Source organism: Clinocottus analis, unplaced genomic scaffold (genome assembly GCF_023055335.1).
Source record: "Clinocottus analis isolate CAN_PGR_092001 unplaced genomic scaffold, fCliAna1.0.p SCAF_4, whole genome shotgun sequence".
NCBI lineage: Eukaryota > Metazoa > Chordata > Actinopteri > Perciformes > Cottidae > Clinocottus > Clinocottus analis.
Window position 1 is genome coordinate 14793314 of NW_027176153.1, and position 20049 is coordinate 14813362.

At 42.4% G+C, this 20049-nt stretch overlaps 1 protein-coding gene across 1 annotated transcript; it reads right to left on the minus strand.

Annotated features, from left to right (window-relative positions):
- Positions 1 to 235: 235 nt before the first annotated feature.
- ctnnbip1 (catenin, beta interacting protein 1) lies at positions 236 to 19947 on the minus strand. The gene is made up of 4 exons (XM_068598444.1): positions 19820 to 19947; positions 12067 to 12181; positions 10445 to 10535; positions 236 to 2989 (listed from the first exon to the last, which is right to left on the minus strand). The coding sequence occupies exons 2-4, from the start codon at positions 12160 to 12162 to the stop codon at positions 2931 to 2933; spliced, it is 246 nt and encodes an 81-aa protein (XP_068454545.1). The 5' UTR covers positions 12163 to 12181; positions 19820 to 19947; the 3' UTR covers positions 236 to 2930.
- Between the last annotated feature and the right edge of the window lie 102 nt (positions 19948 to 20049).

A 20049-nucleotide genomic window follows, 5' to 3' on the forward strand; every position in this document is an offset into this window, starting at 1 on the left:
GCAGATGTCTTTTCATACAAACTGCATTATTCACTTATCACACTGAACAAAAGGATCATTCTCTTCTGCACATACAGACGAACAGGAACAAGGAACACATGATTTCCCGCCATCAGGACTATAATGAATACTTTCTCACAGCATTATCTGAAGACAAGCAGCCATTCCTTTAGCTTCTCATTTCCTGCATGTTTGACAAAGTTCAACTTAATTGTGGAGAAAAGGAGAAGTAACCTTTCACTGTTTAAAATATCTTTAATGGTTCAGTTGGTATAGGATTTGGAAGCATTAAGTCAAGACATGGTCAGCAGCCATACAAAACAAAACCAACTAATCAATGTCGACTGAGAGGAAAATAAAATACAAAAGCAACGCGAAAAAGAACAATTAGGCAACGTCAGGTCATCACAGTAAAAAGATACATTGATCCAAGTTAAACTCAACAGCATGCTGAAAATCAAAAACATTTGCAAGTTTAATGATGATCTCACACACACACACACACACACACACACACACACACACACACACACACACACACACACACACACACACACACACACACACACACACACACACACACACACACACACACACACACACACAGAATGAAGGCTGCAGAACAACCTCGACAGGTCAAATGTACAGTAAGACACCTTTTAGAGAGAGAGAAAAAACAATGCATAGACAAATAAAGAACGTTGTAAAACAAGAGTAAACATAAAAAGACAAATGTCTTTGCCGTCGGCGGACAGCGTGATAGATCTGTTGGCTGATTACATCGCAATGATTACCGAGGACATTCAAACAGAAGTTATTGCCAACAACAAAAAATGGATAACACTTTACCCATACAAAGAAATGATATTTTTTTTTCTGAAACATTTTAAAAGAGCTAGAAGCTTCCACAAACGTCAAGAACGCACAAACAATGGTCAATGTGCTGAGGATTCAGACCCTCGGCGCCACTTGAATGAACATTATAAACCACGAGGCAGACATGCTTGGCTTCAAAACATTACGTTACAATTGTTTTAAGTTATACAAGTTGACAAACTGTACTTAAAATACATTAAATATCGATGATGTCACTAGAAAAACCTGTTGGTTGTTAACAAATATTCATTTGAGCTTTTCCAGTTGAGTCAATTAACACATTGAAGATACTTTTTTTTTTTTTTTAAATCACCGAAGGAATAAAAACATGGTTACAAAGTTTTCGTTTATCCATTGGACCAAACATAAAATCTCTGCCCTAAATATCAAAATGCATGTTTTTTCAAATATCCCATTGATAATAGTGCAAGAGATACAGTACAGAAATAGCACACAGCCTCGATGTTTGGCTTCCCGTGTTTAGTCACAGGCAGTTACAGATTTAGAGTTTGTGTGTTTTAGTGTGAACAAAGAGCCTGCTGACATTACACTATCTACTGGTTCTCCATCTTTAATGATGTGTTCGAGGAAGTCGATTCAGTAAACAATAAATTACAACTACAGCGTCTCGTCTCTTATCAATTTTCTTAAATCATTATGTTAATGTTATCTTACAGATAAAAAAGAAAAGAAAAAAATACAATTGGCACAATCAATTTTTCCAACTATCTGTACAATAAAAAAGGTTTTACATGTCACAATAACCCCAAACCAGTGTTTGTTTGGGAAGAATGTGTACACATGTGTTTCATGTGATTATGTCTGCTAGTGTCTTTCTTTTTTTTTTTTGTGCACCTTCCTCAAGAGAAAAGCCTCGCTGCACTCTCAACAGCGTATGGTTCAAAATAAAGCAGCAGAAGAACAGTTGGGGCCTCATTTATAAAACTGTGTGAAGATTCGTGGAGAAGAAACCGGCGTGCACTCGAACACACCGTTCCCATAAAGCAGTTTGTCACTAGCCTCGTGATCCGCACTCTGTTTTAACCCCTTTAATTAAACACGAGTTATGATTGACAGGCTTGTTGTGAGTGTTAATGCACAATCACAAAATCATTCTAGTATTTGCACGTGAACATAAGATCAGGCTGCAAATATTTAAAAAAAATAATTTGGTCTTTAGTCAGTTAGACTTTTTGGCCACTAGGACACAATAAGCGCGTCTGGGTGCTACGACTTTCTGCCGCAAGCAGGTGATAAGTAATCAGCCCAGAAATGCATACAAAGTGAGGATAATTGTCTGCGAAGAGTTATGATTACATCAGATTATATTTGACTGCTTGGCCTTGGCATGCAGGTTGAAGTAGACGTGTCGACGCTCTTCAGAAGCATCCCAACATCTTGGTGGGAGATGACGAGCCGTCTTTCACGGCTCTATTTATACACACGGAATGTTTATAAATGAGGCCCCTCGTGTGACAGAATACAAAAGCCTTTATAACACGACAGCTAAATCAAAAACTGTTTCAGCCCCATCAGGGTAAGCAGAAATAATTCAAAATCTCTCCCCTAACACGATCAACCATCACGCTCGCTGCTTGACCAAAACTATATATCTCTTTGCTTCAATCAGCTGCTGACTGGTCACTTCTCTCCGATGACCGCAGCAGATAGAACATGTAACACTGCCTAAAGTCTCAACACAGACAAAATAATACAAAACAAAACCAAAAAAACAAACAAACAACCAACATTTGATATTCATCCACACAATCTGTGAGCGTTTTCACTGACTGCCTTGTTGCTGCTTCTCAACCCACAGCGAAGCACTCGAGGGCCTCTCGGGTGACGGTGCGCCAGCTTGTATGAGGAGGGGTCAGCGATGGAGGAGGCTGGTGTGGGGGGGGCGGGGCCGGCACCTCCTGGTGTCTCTTCCCCTCCTCTGCTGGCCCCCCCGGGTGCCCCTCCTCTCCTGAGCTCATCAGTGTCGTGTTTGTGGAGTTGCTGTGGATCACGTGCGGGATGGGGGTGCAGTGGGGTGGAAAGGGGGCCCAGGGTCACTGTCGCCGGTCCTCCGCCTCTGACCGCGAGAACGCCATCACCACGTCCTCCGCACCTGAGAACCAACAGCAGATTGTCAGGTTAGTCCTTTACACAAGTGGAAGTTGTATTGGGGAGTGTATTGGTTAGTAATATATTTACTTCCTTGTCTAACAGGAAATGTCCGATCTCTATGCTTTACATCGATATTAGGCGTGACCTGAAATAGGCCGTTAGATTGACATTTAATTATTAGATTATCCATAAAGGGCTTAAAGTAAGTTTCTACTGGAATCAGATTGAGATTTTCTGCTCACATTTGTTTTCACAGAAAACACAATGGTGTACGGTTTGAAACGAGGGCATAACCTTTGGTGTGGACCAGCTTATTATTTATTTTGTTAGAAACATTCATATGACGCAGGCTTTCCATCTGAATGTTGGTTCAATCCCAGTCGGTCTTCAACACTTTCTGAACTATTAACTTGTGATTGCATCATTCAAAGACGTTTTTTAGAGTGTGAGAGAGAGTTTGAAAGGTCATTGGATCCTGACAGAATCAGTTGTGACTATAAACCCGAAATAGAATAACAACAGCATCCAGTTCTTTTGGATGCAAGCAGGTCATTTCATCTATTGCCAAGGTCACTTGTTGTGGAAAGCCACTCCCCGCCATCATGGCGCCCCGACAGGAGATGCTGTGACACATCGAGTGACCTGCTGACAGCAACGTCCTGCTCTGCCATGATAACACCTACATCTTAAGGCTTCAATGCCAGCTGCAGCTCAGGCTGAGTAAACAATACTAGATACCAGCTGATGATATTAACCTTGCTACGCTCTGGAGAAAAGAATCAATGAGCACACAGAAAAGAGAGTAAAATGATCAACAGCACACAGGGTTGGGTTTCTTCTTTCTCCTTTTGTGCCTTTTTTTATTTTCCCCATGTTATGAAGACAAACCGATAATTAGCCTCCTATGGGTGGAGTTAGATTAGTTAGGACTCCTAACGGGTTCCCAGCTACACAATAAGACTATCAGCTGGCTTTTGTTTAAATAGGAATTACTCAGTCTGTGGCCAACTGTGATTCATGAAGTCATTTGGGCCTGTCTACACATGCTGAGACGGTTTGTCTCTGAAAAGTGATTATCCATTTTCCAATTATGCTTGCGTAAGATAAAAATATCAAACAAGGCTCTTTCACCTTCTCATATATCCAACTGCTTTTTCACATTGGCCGGGACGTGGCACGATTTCAATTTGAGCGATGCAATGTGTAAACTCTGTGAAAAAGAGAGCGGTAAAAACCGCTGCTGCCAGATGAAGTAGGAAAGCATTAAGTCCCTTTCACACCGTCACGCTCGGCAGCCTGGTGAGATGCATTTGCTTCTTGGCAAATGGAAGAAAATTGATTGAGACCACAAAGCACATACTGCAACATCTCAAGTCTCCTCAAACCCATAATTAAAAACGCGCTGCTTAAAGACGAGAAGGGCAAATGACAACTTGGTGCCGACAGTAAGCGCGATGATGCGTCGCAATAAAACCACTTGACGGGCTACGAGCTCATAAATATTATTAACACCGGGTTCCACACCTTTGCAGACAGTTTTCAAACAGCACCTCGTGCAGGCCTGCTATAAAAAACAAACGTGCAACACAACAGCCCCTTAACTGCTTGTTGGATTTAATTATTGTGGAGCTATGAAAGTAGGCCAGGGGCTGTGAGCCTCCACATGCATTTGGCACAAAGGGCGGACCCTTTTCATCAGACAGCACAGACCCTCCAAACACACAAGTGTGTGTTTCGCTCGGGGAAGATGATTTCCATCTTTCTTTTGGGTGCGGGGGGGCTGTTTATATGAACTCTCAAATTCCTCTTGAAAGCTCATCGGGCATCCAAATGTTTTGGCAAAAAAGAAGCAGGAGAATACACTGGAGATATGAAAGCGCCAAAAAAGATATTGACACAGACGTGCTGCTCGACTTCAGTTCATAACATGAATCTCATCTGCGTTCAGACGGCACGAAGGGATAACGATGCTTGAACAAGAGACAATTACGCAACGCCACACAATGGCAGAGCCGCTGCACTTCTGTTGAAGATGACAGTTTTTGTCGCAAGGACTTGCAATAACACTCATTTATCACAGTAAAGTCTAAATCATTTTGTGGCGGTGTGAATAAGTTCCCCTTTGTGGAACAGGCGGGTCACAGGAAGGACACGTCAGACACTGAGCAACTTGAGCCCAAAGTCCAGCAGAAATGCTCTTAAAATAAACCCACAGAGCGGAGCGGGCTATATCTGTTTTACTTTGACAGGGAGTCATGTGCGGACCTCGCCCACACACACACACACACACACACACACGAGATGGAGACGTTAGGTCCCTCAAAGCTGTTGCCTAGCGACAGATAAAAATCGGACCGCGTCAGAGGATGCTGCCTGTGAGCAGACAGCTCGTTGGTGAGGATGCGGCTCCGTGTCGGTCCATTCTCCGGCCCCTCCCTCCGCTGTGCACTGATCCCCTTCTCATCCCGCCTGGTGGGGGAGAACAGAGCGGCTCCAGGCGGCGGATTACATAAATAACAGCAACAACAGGCGTATCATCCGATTTGTCCTCAATAAATACTGAGAGGAAGAAAATACCCCTCAAATGGACTTTTCAAGCAAATAACATAGAAGTTAAAGCAGAACTATTTTGATATATAGTCATTTTGTTTTCAAATGAATTAGAAAATGAGCAAATATTGATGAAACTCAATATTAATAGAGCTTTGATTATTTCCTGACAGTCAATAGACGCACAATGAAATCAACTAAACAAATAAGAGACTCATGCATGAATAATCATGAGTTGCATACTAAGCCTTGTTCAAAAGCAGCCAGAGCACCACTTATTCCCCAGAACTAATTAACAAGCAAACAAAGTCTTTCTTCTCTCTTTTATAAATCAATATGTGGCTGAGAAAAGGTAGCATGAATTTACCTAAAAACACACAAAGTTCCTCCGTGGAAAAGAAAGCGGTGGAATTAACCCAAAGGGAGTTTGTTTGAAGTAATAAAAAAAAAAGCAGCTTCCTGCGTCACTCAAGTCCCTTCTGTCTGAACAGAAGCCGCCACAAGATGATGACTCCAGTGTTGCGCTGAGGAAACACCGACTTATTAGTCTGAGCAGCAACATCACTTGAGGTCACGGTCTGTAGAAGGTCAGCTGAGAGGACGCGGACACGCGAAGACAACTTCAGGCCAAGGCGGGTTAAAAAGCACGACACACAACAGGGGAGTGTGTGTGTCTGTGTGTGTGTGTGTGCGGTCCAGCTCAACGTGCTGACATCAACAAACACAGTGGGGCTACTTTCACACACATTTTTGGGATGATCTGCGTCACATAACTGCACACTACTTGCTAATTATTGAAGTACGTTCAATAATTAGAAGAATGTTTTGTCATTACTTTTTGCCTCTTATAAAATTCTAGTATCGTGAAGAATGTTTATTTTAATAAATTACAATTTATAGAAGTGTCCCAAAAAGATGACAATGTCATGAATTCAATTCAGTTATTTTAACAAGAAGGGTAAACCTACTAACATGTTCTTCCCTTCACACAGTGATATTTCAGAGATTTAACAAGCTTTGAAATTAAGTTGAGGTCAAAGTGACGAGAGCGTACTTGATGGGAGGTCTCAGTGTTTTAGTGATTAGGGAGACGAGTCACTTCTTAAATCTGTGTCGTTGGCTCTGACTCATGCTGCAGTGACAAACAACATAAAGTAAGAATTGATACCGCTCATGCCCGGCCCAAGTCGCCAAACAAAGGCGGGTTCCTACTGTAACGTGGCATTTGCTTTAAAAGGTGGGTTTAAAGATTGCACAGTACCGGATTGTAACAAAAAAGAAACAAGATTGTGCGTTGACAGGGCACGGCTGCAGTAACGACTGAAACAAGAGATCGGAATATCACACTACGGTTGTGTAATTAGCACTCCAGCTTGCCTCCAGACCCCCCAATGACACCTGCTCCAATCTACCGATGCAGCACGTTGCAGCAACACCAAAAACACCCCACAGGAAAATTGTTGCTTTCCTGGGACAACTGAAGTTGCTATGGCAACCCCATCCTCATCCATCCTCTTTTGTTGAGGCCCTCAGACGTCCTTCTAGGGAGGAGTAAACTTTCCTTGTCAAGTTAGACGAGATAACAAGTCCTGAAATTGCTGGCTATGCGTGCAGCTCTGACAAAGTCTATTGTTCAAAGTGACGCGTCACAGACAGCGGCCCGCTGGAAAGACAAAACCTCTGTTCTCCCCATATTGTGCTCTAAAAACTCTATATAGTATTCAGTATTACTCCAAAAAGGAGCAATTTACACTAAAACAGAGCCCCAACAAAACAGACCTGACTTAATCAGTTCACGCTTCACGTTCAATCACAAAATCACTTCCAATTTTGGCCTGTTTAAAATTGCAAAACAAAATTATGTATTTGCATGTATGGTAATCAGCCAATTAAAACAAGTAAAAATGCAAATTACGTGACCATTAGACATAAAAGAAATATGAGCGCCCCTCCTCTACCCCACCTTATTTCTTAAAAAGGAGGACTCAGAATGACATTCGACAGCTGTGCAAAGTTTAAGGAAATGATGTCCGATGACATGTGATGGACAGATGAGACAGCAACACCTACAAATGTGTTTTCTTATTAGAATATGCCAAAGCTGACAACAGCAATGATGTTATCCATCTGTCACATTAGCTTTTGTCTGCTTGCAGACCTTCACGTTCTATCTAACATTTCCTGAATACAGCCCGGCCTCGACGTGGAGCGATCAAAATCTGAGCACGTCTCAACAACGGGATAGTGCCCTCAGCGCCCTCTAGGCATGCCGCCACTCGATCGATGGGGCGGTGTCTGACACGTGACACAACGGCTGGATGCTGAGACCCCTCGAGGACGCGGGTATGGGAGCGTCCTTCATCAGCATGTCCAGGCTGTCCTCTGATATTGTGACTGAAAAATCCCTTTGGTCTCTGATATTTATTGGTCAGATGGCTCCAATAATACCAATCAAACAACTCATATTGAAAGAAAAAAAAGCCTATATGAACCTTTAAAAGTAGCAGACTAAACTGTATTATTTGACAAGCTGAAAGGGCTGAGTCATGCACTCTAAAATCAATTTTTTCCAAACAGCAAGTTGAGAAGCAATCATCGTAAACGATGTGCTTTTATTAGGAGAAGCGATTAGCTTTTGAAAACAGCTTCGTTGAATGGTCTCGAGTTCGAACTAGACATTTTTCAAAATACATTTGAACTCAGAACAAAGTGGATTATTCTTTGAAATCGTCTACCCCAAGTAGGAAGATATTGCCCAAGCTAACCTGTTACGAGAAAATCAAATGAATTGAAGCTGCTCTCCCAGACCCAAAGGCCGTCTGAAGGTGGAACTGCTGCAAGCAGAAACATCAATGATGCAAGATCAGACAAAGACACACAACCTTTGCCTGGAAATCTGCTGGGTAGTCAGACAGTGTCTGCTGTATCTGCTGCACTGTGTGATGGTCAACTGGGAGAGACGGCACGACTACTGCATACAGAAAAGTGAGAGCGAGGTCTGCTGCCATTAGAATGAAGAGTGAACCCCGGCGAGTACAACCTTCTTTAGCTCCACACTCATGCCCAGCATAATTAACACATTGAAATTCAATGTTCCCCCAAAGTGTGTGAATATAATTCACACAATCACCTATATTTTGAACAGGGATCAAATAAATCCTCCCTTTGGACTTATTTATACTGGTATTTTTTATTTGAAAGCTGTGCTTCTTTAAAATTACATTTTAAGAGGTACAATGACGGTGCAAGTTGCGACACAATTTAATGATTTCCCCCTTATTACCAAGTCTAAATGAGATCAAATAGTGGACGTTCCGCTTCACACTACCTCAAAGGATCCTGAATGTGCTGATACCTACAAACTACTGTCCTTCAGCACTGAATATTTGGAAGTGATTAACTCTCAGCTATCTACACACCTAATCACAGTACTTTGGATAAGATGCACACCACAAATTATTTATTGGCACGCTGAGGTGGCATGTTGCCAAATTATACTCAATGTGTCTATTTTTGTGATGTAGAATGCATACTGAGAGCACCTTTCCCCAGTCCTATTCATGCATAATTAATGAAGCTCCTCTTAGCAGTATTGATAGCAGAGACGTGGAGTCCTGTATCTATTAAAGGGCATGAAGACAGAGGCAGATGGTATGTAGCACAAACTGACAGCTAGTGTGAAGTCATTTGAACAGACAGAAAACATCCTTCAAAAATGTATAACTTAAAAATCTGTGCTGATCTCACCTTTTGGTGTTGCACATTTTTTAAGACCTGATACCACCCTCCCCATCTGATGCAATGCTTAATATTATGCTCCTTGATGAAGAAACGCACTGCAATAATGCAATCCACGCTGCATGCTCATGATGCAATTATACGCATTGGAATTATAAAGATGCAGCACATATTCCAGAATGAGCCTGAATTTAACTGCATAATTGTAGTACCCTGTTGGTTTAAACAAATATAATAGAGGAAACACCAGAGAAGGACAAACAGTCACTGTGCCTGTTACTGGCCTTTAAAATCAAATTCCTCTCCATACATATTTATCTTTATTTATTATTTATATTATATTCAAACAATGCTGATTGTTTCCTTGCAGAGAAAGGACATGGGCAAGGAGACATAACTCTTCATTGTAGGTGAAGTGTGCTTAAGCAATGTTCCTGACTTAAAGCTCCCCCGAGGGACTAACATCAGAAGGGACAACGTAAGGCCCGGGCCCCAGCACGTTCACCACGGGATGACAGCAGGGCCGATATCCGACAGATGTGTTGGGACCGAGCCTGGAAAGCAGTCGATATGTTGACTTCTAGAAAATATAATTCTTTTTTTTTAAACAATTTGCTGCAGCTTTTCCAAGTAACTGCTGTGTCACACCATTATATTTCATCTAGCACCCTCTTGTGGTTTGAAAAATCTAACCACTGTGGAGCTTAAGAAAGCTCAACAGCGCCCCCTGCTGACCCAAGAAAGCATGGCCATGGTCAATCTTACAAGTCAGCCACAATGAACAGGGATTTGCTTTATCATATAAAAACACATCAATAACTGAATTATGTATCGGCCATTCGTGAGAGGCTGTGGTGGAGGCAGCGATGCTCTCACGCAGAGGGTGAGTCATTCGGTTCCAGTCAGCCTCGCTGTTTGCCGTGTGAGTAATCTAACAGTGCTGGTGGGCCACTGAGTCAGCGTACGTGCACAGCCAGGGAACCCATTAAGCCGGCCGGGGTTAAGGACTCAAGAGAAGCGCCGTGTGTGGAAGGATTTCCCTGTGTTTTCTGTCGGGGCAAAGTACCACTTCTGTGACGCGTGAGCTGATGTACGTAGATACATATGAACCCTCAATAGCATGTTACATGTGCATGTCTGTGTGTTAGTGTGCCTGCCACAGCCTTACCCTGGTCTATGTTGTGCTGTGGTAGCTGGCTCATCTGACTGTGGACCACACCTGCGTAATTTCGGAGAAAAGCCTCTTCACTGGGTGTGAGCTGAAGAGGAGTAGAAAAAACAAGTTTTTAGACAAGAACAAACCAAGTTTTTAATCTTGAGGGAGAACACACATTTGCTCTTCTGATAATATCAATCAAAAATGATTCTCCCAGCGGTAGGAACATGGTGATTCTGGAACCAAAAGGTTTTGAGTTAGAATTTGTTATTCAAAATAATTAATGTATTTTTCCCTCATTTAGAAAGGGAAAGCGGTGTTGCACTGCTGCAGTGCAAACAATCACAAAGTCAGTCTTTCAAAGTCAGCAGAGCATCTCATAATGTTGTCTCCTGGTAACAAGTGTTTCAACTTTGTGGTTTTAGCTTTGGGAAAATTAGTTTTTTGCCTGGGAAATCAAAACCTACTTGAAGAAAAAACCTACTGTATAGCAACAAACCTATGTTAATACTTCTGTAAGAAATGGGTTAATATTTGACCTAGACAGACAATAGTGACTTGGTTATTACAGTCGTCTCACCATTAAGTCATTGTAATGAAGAGCTTTTTAAGTATAATCACATAACACTTGTGCAACAGAAGCCAAAGAAGTGCACCCTCTTGAGCTTATGTGTGCACAGACTGAGCAATAAACAAACGCATGAAGGTAAAAAAACAAGAACAGCTGATCAGGCAGGGACGGACGGCAACAATGCCTCGCTTCTGGGCTCACAAACAGATTTATTCTGCCGTAACAATCAAACATTACTTATGAGTTGCCCAAATCCCCAAATGAAATGATCTGTTGTCTGCGTACTGGAACCAGATTGCGGGCCTGGTCTTTCTGCCGCTCAAAAAGACAAGCGGGGAGTTGTCTCGGACTTTTTGGTGTCTTTTCCGCACAGGTTTAAAGACCCTATTTATTTTTCAATCTGTGTATCTTTTCAAAAGAAAGGTTTGAAGGATGACAGGTTTTCATAACATACTTGTTTTTGTAAGCCTTTGATTTGACTGCTTCTTTGATCTTCAGACGCTCTAAATTAGTTAATCCCTCTTCAATTCCTCCACAATGTCATTCAATAGCTGAATTACTGTCACTGAACAGATAACACAGACCTGGAGCTGCTACTTGCTGTTTGTTTGCTTTCCGTGCTGCAATACAGTTAACAACAGGGGACTTTGGTTGAGATGGCTGTCAATAAAATTAAGAATACAGTAAATTTACATAAAAAATTAAAGACCTCAGTCTGCCTACTGTACTCTGCAGCAGAATAGACATGTGTCACACCAATGTGCCCTAAAGCAGAGACAACTTGAATGGAGGTCTTCACATATTGTGAATCTGTTTCTTTCACATTAAATAGTTTGCTCAAAGAGACGATCTTTGTGCGTTTCCTTTCAAAGTAGGTCTGAAAGGTTCTTCTACTTCCATCTGACTAATAACAAAAAAATTGTGACATAATGATGGCGTGCATGAGCTAGACAAAAATCATTGCTTAAACATTTTTGCTGCTATACAAGTCCGTAAAATGTGAATACCCAAATATTAAATGTAACATGGCCAGAGTTTGTGTTCGTCGAGATACAGCACTCACATTTGATCCCATTTTCTTTAGCATGAGCAGGACCCGCACTTTCTGTTGGACGTACATGTCTTCAGGAGACTTCCCCGGGGCCTCCTCGCGGTTCATCCCCCCTGCTCCTGTGGCTCTGGACACAAAAACAAATCCATGTTAAACAAGATCAAAATCAAAGCTACGCAAACCCTCATCTATACACTTTTTTACTGTGGTTGTTTTGGCTGGACTATCTGACAGGCCATAAATTATCAGATGGTCATGAAAGGTGAAGCCAATGCAAAAGTGCCTTACACTGGCATGATTTTTGTGTTGCCCAACAGGGGACGACTCCTCTGGTTGCAAGATCTCTGATTATATAGAACTCTATGAGGAAATGACCAGACTTCTCACTTGATGTATTACCTCAGTAAACATTGTCTTATAAGTCTTCATTAAAAGTGAGTTTTCAGTTCATGAAAGTTAACCGTCACATTTTAGTCGCCTAAAAACGGCTTGTTCAGCAGTTCAGTACTTAGCTCCACCCTCTCCGGTCAAGATGGCGACGGCTAAAATGTCGAACTTGAACAAATGGCAGTCGTCACTGTGACGTCGGACAAACGGCACTGGGCTGGAACTAGAGGGATCACTTTTCGGGCAAGACAGTTATTTCATATAAATAAAGTGCTTATCACAAAACAGTGGTGATATTATAAGTATGAGGCCTCGTCTCCGTGCAGTCACAGTGCCGGTTTGGCACTTCACAGCGGGAATGGCTGTCATTAATATTGCATGGCAGTTTTCTCACAGATCTCGCCCCTGCCTGCTCCTTCCATCTCATATTCTCCGTCTAACTAATGACCTATTTTCTCTGTCAGTCTGCAGAGATGCAAAATATATGCAAGGGGGAAGAGAAAAAGGGGGAGGGAGAAGAAGGCGATAAAAGGAGCTGCCAAAGCTAATGCGGATGACAGAAAAGGGATAGGTTCCGCTGTGATGGTGCACACACATCAAGGTCAGCTGTTGTCGCATTAGATCTCCATTACAACAACCTACAAGATGAGGCATACAATGCGGCTTGACATTCAGCCGAAATTTACTAATTGATAAAGCTAAAAAAAAAGAAATGTCCTACAGAGAAGAACAATATATTTTAAAATGATAAAACCCAACAAGATGGCATGTAGAGAATATCAGTATGCAAGTCAGGATTTGTTCTCCCCTAAGAATCTTTCATAAAAAGCCAGAGGGAGCCGCACTGACTATGATAGTTCTGGCAATTTATTTTGGCCTCTTATCTATACAAAGGACCACTAATGCATGTTGACAGGCTGTTTGATGTGGGGTTATATTTAATTGAGGAGCTGGCTCGTCGTCCCCACTTCCCAGAGCCCGGAGGGGGGAGAAGGATGAATGGGGCACCTTTGGTCATTGGCTGGCGTTCGGGTGCCACTGTGAGCGTGTGGATTCATCCAGATCAGAGCCGCTGGAGCACCGAGCTTCTGGCTCCACTCCTTATAATTTTAGCAACCTTTAGTGGCTGTTTAGTGTGAGCAAATAACACTTGACTTTGTCTTCATGTCTGTTTTCAGCCACAGGACACTGAATGAGGGCAAGAGGAGAACATTAGTTATTCACTTCCCCCTGAGCGACAGGCATAGTTTAATTGGAGAGCCGTTGAAGTCTCAAAGCAACATGAAAAGAGCTTGCTGGTGTCAGTTGTTCAGGACACCTTCAGGGAGGATATTGATGGTATGGGTGAAGAGGGTGGCAGTGTTTTCATATCAGCAGCAGTGACACGTTTGATCAAGTTTCAAAGCTCCTTTCGCCAGATAAATGGAAGAGCTAAAACTCAAGGCAGAGAGAGACCTACCAGCGAGACGACATGCAGAATGAAGCATCATACAACCTCAGGAGCACCAGTCGACGTGCATCAGAAGCTCTCTGGGAATAAAATGGTCACTGCATACGACTGGATAGAGGGATGGAGAAATACTGTTCTCTTCAAAATGCCAAAAGGTGTCATCTTGTCTTGAGATGTTTAAAAGACAACGATGATGTACCAAACATCCATTCATATTCAGGCTTATTTTGAGACATGACAATTTAACCATTTTCCCGTCCGCTGCCGCACAAAAGGCTGATATATATTCCACATTCATCATCTGTATAAATAGGACTACGGCTTTCATGACAGGCATTTCTCATCCTCTGATGTTTGCGTTTGAAGTATAAAAACTGGCCATATTTAGTAGCATCTCTGCCCAGGCGGCTGTTTTGAGGCTTGCAATTTGTATCTTCACCAGCCTGAAAAACACATTTTATCTTAACCCACTTTCACAGCAATATATCTGCTATAAGAAGCACAAAAGTAGTGTGCAAAGGAAAGTGAAAGGAGTGATTCTTTTGTGGATTCAACCTATTCTTTCTCAGACTGAAAGGGGCAAAAACACTAATTTGTAGATGACTATTTTGGGCAGCAGAGTAGCTGCAGAATTGTAACCATTACATACCCAGTGAACTGGACGACAACATGTATACAACAGTGATTAACATTGTGCATAATTACGCAACGGGTAGTTTCATCCGTGCAATCCCGCTGAACAAACTAGCTTTCCAACCATGTTCATAATTCCAACAATGCGCCAGATGGTACCCTGCCACAGACATGACCTCTAATGTCTTCCTGGGTATCACTGTTGGATGACAGCATTTTAAAAACACACTGGGTCAAGAGAAAGTCCAGTTCAACATGATTTTAAAGCCAAAAATGACTTACATCTGCACAAGACAATATAAAGTATTAGAAGTGGCCTGTATCTTGAAAATGGATTTTTGACTATTTCTGTTATTCAAATTCATTATGTTCATTATTCTTTTTTTATTACTATTCGCTTGATTTTTGAATAAATAAACAATAGTGAAGAATTACATTATAAAGATTTTCCAGAGTCTACGGTGAGGTTCACATTGCTTGCCACAAAATACAGAGTGACCAATAAGATTGTAAGGGACTGCCATCATTTTTCTGCAATGTTTTTTCAAGATGTCTTCTGATTACATTATTCTGTTTGTAGAAGACAATATCAGAATTTGTCAAACAGCTGGACCTCGCCTGCTTTTTGTTTGAAATCTGTGTGATCAGACAGATCCACTGAATTATTTCTAACAAGACTGCTTCAAAATACATGAAATAAAAGGAAGAAAAAATATCATACAAACAAATTTGACCAGGATGCAGTGACAAAGTGGAAACCCACAGTACAAATATCTACATAAACCTTCCTGTTTAGCCTACTTGGGTCATAGCATTATTCTGATGTACACAGTCTTCTGTGTAACATGTCTGAAATCATTTCAAGGACCACAATAGGGATTTTGTCAGAGTCCTTTGTGTGAGCCTGATGTTAGGTTCTCGAGGTGGGCTGGCTCAACACTAATCCCTCGAGGGATGCTCAGCCAGCCTCAGACGTATACGTCTAATATTCCAGGCGTAATCAAAGGCTTTCTTTAATGGCGATCTAGGCCTAATCCCCCCCTCTCTGCCCGTATTGGGCTCTTGTCAGTGTTGTCATGATGGGTGGAGACAGTGAGCCCCTCGAGCAGCTCAGCTACCAAAGCACCGCTTTGGTAGCTGAGCCGATACTGTACTGAGAAATCTAACAGAAAAAACAACCCGGGGTTCAATCTGAACATGTGGTAGTATGGACATTATTACATTGTTGTGAGGCATATCTTAATCTTTGTCCTAATGTTAACTGTTTCTAACAGTTCAGGATGTGTTTGTGGTGTTTTAACATTTAATTAATGGCATCCAAGTGGCATTGCACTGTTTGAAAAACTTAAAAATGTGTACCAACACATATACTTTGATAATATATAAGTGTAGATTCAAATGCATATGTATGTACGTTAGATGGTCGCCTTGCAATCAGATAAGTGCGAATGACCGGTATTCCAATACCACTAAGAAACTATGATATCACAAGTTACCATCTGATTCCCTCTGAGCACACAGCAGGAGACTAAATATCTGGTTTTGCTGTTGTAGGTTGGAATTAATTACAATATTAGTACACATATTCGATAAGATACTTTGAAGATGTTAAGATAAATGTATGCAAAATCAGAAAAAAAATGGACAGGATTCTTTTTGGGGAACTGATGAATAAAATGTGACCATCAGAATGCATCTTGTTTAAAACGAACTACGGTTCAAATCTAATTGTGACTTAAATTAAATTCAGTGTTAACTACAAGTACAGCAAATGGTTCATACAGCTACTGCACATGACTGCCAATTACATACCAAGTAATGCCTCCTAAAAAATACGGAGATGCCTCTCCATTGCTTGACCTCTGCATTCCAGATTTATAATGTACAATTGTGCATCAGTGTCTCTGAGAAGCAAAACCATGGAGTAGACCACTTCAACACAGTGGTGTGGGGATCTGCTGCATGAGATCCTAGTATGCAATGTGATATGCCCTCACATTTTCTGAGGGTCATGAAGGACAGAGGCTGCCAAAGTGCACCAGCCCAGTCACACATGGCCCAGGCCACTTGGCAAGTTTGTTCTTGGCTCTTGAATCAGTGATGCACATAATGCACAATGTCTGATTGCTTAAGAAATCAATTCCACCCACGTGAAAAAACAAAACAAGAACCAAACCTCTAAGTTGACGGACAAACCAAGTTTAGCTTTACACAAATGCCGCTAAAAGCCTGAACTCTGCAAGACTCTGAGAGGTCAATAGCCTCCAGCCAACACCGAGAAGGAAAAATAACTAAGAAGTCAATCATGAGCTGCGCCAACATCCCAAACAAATGTGTGAGAAACTTCAGTAAGCTAGAAGTCTGCGGTGGCTGCCAACAACCTGGTCTGGTTCTGCAGCTGTGTCACTACAGGTACAAGCACGCACACACACACACACACACACACGCGCACACACACACACCTCTGTAGTTCAGCAAAATAAACAAATTAGCTATTTTATCTTGTGACTTTAAGAAATCTTTTCACAGAAAAAATGTGGGTTCAAGTAATTGTTATTTTGATTATAAATGTATCCGTCACATATTTAGGCCATCAATCAATTATTTAGTTTTCAAACAAACAGTCCGAAATAAATGTACATTGATGTAAAACAGATACAGGCAGATGTGAAACAGATACAGTCAGTACATACTCACATTGTAGATTTGTAACCACTAAATGTCTATTTTGCTTGATAAATGATTGCTGAAGAGCGATAGACTATCAAAAGTGTTGATAATTTATTTCTGTCAAACGACAAAATGTTCCAGCACAAGAAAAATCCAATCTCGATAGTGATGTAAGTCCTCTCACCCAGTCTCTACCCATCCAAACCTGCAGGGGACATAATGAAACCATTTGACCGGCTGGACACCCGGCAGATTGTCAGCTTGGGGTCTGGAAACAGCCTGAGCCAGACGTGAGGACATAGCGGACCAGAAGCGCTCTGGCTTGGACTTGTTGGATATCTGCATGCTGTCTTTGTGTGAAGCCATCTCCTCACATGTACAGTGCTCACAACAATGGCTACAGTATTTGGGGACAATGGTGATGAACTGGATTGTGAAAACATGATTGATAAGTAGGTCATGTCTTGTTGCCACCACGTGAGGCATGAACTCAAACAATCCTGCTTAACTGTACAGGCTTAGTTCATAGCCGGGTTTCTGGATGTGCTTAACTGTCCTTTGACTATTTCTGTGCCACATTATGTCGATACGAGGCCCTATTACAGTAGGCAGGACATGACATTTGACAAATTTGTACCTTAAGTCACTCTGTAAACTTTTCCCCACACAGTGAACCAACATTGTGCCCATTATTAAGCTTCGACAACAATACAAATAATAGTTAGTATACTTGTAAATCTACCGTTCATTTAAGAACATGTACGACATTTAACCAATAACATTTGATCCAGGCAACCTGATCTTGCAAATGTTTCCACTATACCAATTTTGATACAACACAGTTTTCCCCCGATCTTGGATGCTATATACCATAATTAAATCTGCTCTATGATCTCATAACATCTTCGCTCACTCCTCAGGGTCCCTCAAAGGAATTGAAACAGAAGCTGCTGCCATAAGCTGGTCCCTTGGGGGTGCGGCTGCAAGATTTCAAAAGCGGCAACGACAAGGCAGTGAATTTAATTCTTAAAGTTATAGGATTTATGTAATGGAACAATACAACGCGTTGCAAATGTGCATGATACCATGCACAAAAGACAAAGAACAGTGAACAGAAAAGATAGCCATGCACTCAAGTTTGATTCTTTAAAACGGTTTGAAAGACTCGGTGGTCATCTGGAGTATTTGGAATGGGTGCATGAGCCACGAATGGATCCAAGCAGCTCTGGTATCATCCTTTCAGGCCACATTGTGGGCTGAGTAAATGCTGACAGACTGACAAGTGTGTCTGCCAAACACAGACCAAGAGGTTGTGAGATGAACCAGCACTCCCTTCCAAACTCTGCTCACAGGCAGCTGATGAGGTACCCTCGGGACTCAAGCAGCCGCTGAAGAGCACCTGCTCTGACTGTGAGGAGGCGATGGAGGCAGGGCCAGGGGTCCTAATCGCTCTCCAAAATCCACCCAGTGAGGGGGAATGTGCAAACTAAGGCAGCCTTGACATACTGTGGTCCGTGACCAACTCCGCAAGATGCCAGGAGGATTCAGGACGCGCACTTGTGGCCAAACCCTGAAACCCACTGACTGCAGCACTCATCAATGCCCCGCTGCCGGCAGGGTGCCAGCTTCACCACTCACTGGGTTGTCAGCTATCTGACATGCGGGGAAAGCAGACACTGTGAAAGGCAGCGTGGCACAATGCATCCATGGGTGATCCAAAAATAGAAACCCAATGAAGGAGTTATGTGGAAACAAAACTTGAACATGAAAACCAAATTTTAAGAGAGTGACCACATTGTACAGCAGCTTTTGGGTCTGGACAGCAGTGTATGTTCCTCCTTAATTATTACCTTAGCGGTCTGGGAGGTGTTTGGCGAGTGGGTCTGCAATCTGTATTGAACACTACATGAAGCATCAAGTACACAAAGTCTCTGTTATGGTGTTGTCATTTAAGAAGCGTACAATGTTACTAGGATAATGTAGTAACGTAACAAGTAGACCAAACTAACACCGTGACGTTTGTCTGCGAAACGTTAGCTAAGATTTACCGAGTTTTTTTGTTGGTTAGTTTTCTTCAAAGTCTTCTTATTTATTTATTTTAAACCTCCGACTGAAAAATAAACCCCGCAAACCAACATGTCCGGACGCCCAAAAGACCGCCTGACCCGCTGGTCCCCTCAGAGATGGACACACATCTCGACCGAGCGGATCCTGCTCGTGTTGCGGGACGCAGACGGTTCCAACTGTAGCAGCGCTCGTGCTAGCGAGCAGCGAGCCTTCAACGTCTTTTCGACATGAATCCTAATCAATAACCGTCGTGGTGAAATATATGGACGGTACACTAAATTCCCTTATAAGTCACGTTGATTTTGCCCTGACACTAATTTAATTTAGTCTCCACCAAACCTTACATTTGGGCAAAAGCAGCCGATGCTAACCAGCCGAGCTAGCTCGCTAGCACGCCCGAGACAAAAGCCTGAATGAAGTTCCTATGGGTGCAAACACCATCCAGGTACCGCTGCGCTGTGCCAGGAGTGGAGACGCCGGAATCAAACACACGGACCGCTTCGAAAACCCCACGGACAGTGTCCGCCTCGTCTATAAAACAGCCCCATGTACGCTTACCCCTCCTGGTCCAGCTTTTCTTTCTTCTATGCTCTGTTTGAATGGTGTGTTGTTGTAGGAGGGCGTCCTGTTCCGGGGTCACATCCCTCCAGTCGGCAGAGCTTCGGAGAACTACGGACTCAACGCAGCGAGAGTCCTGCTGTGGGTTCAGCACCGCTGCCAACCACAGAGGGCGCCACCGGCGCAGGCAGCACGCTCCATCCGCTCCATCTATTACTTATTACAGATTA

Bases quoted from the DNA above. Each gene is read 5' to 3' on its own strand.
- ctnnbip1 (XM_068598444.1), bottom strand. From the start codon at position 12,162: ATGAACCGCGAGGAGGCCCCGGGGAAGTCTCCTGAAGACATGTACGTC. The intron at 10,536-12,066 runs GTGAGTGCTGTA...ACTCCTCTTCAG, and splicing joins TAAAGAAAATGGGATCAAAT to CTCACACCCAGTGAAGAGGC. The intron at 2,990-10,444 runs GTAAGGCTGTGG...GTTGGTTCTCAG, and splicing joins ACAGCACAACATAGACCAGG to GTGCGGAGGACGTGGTGATG.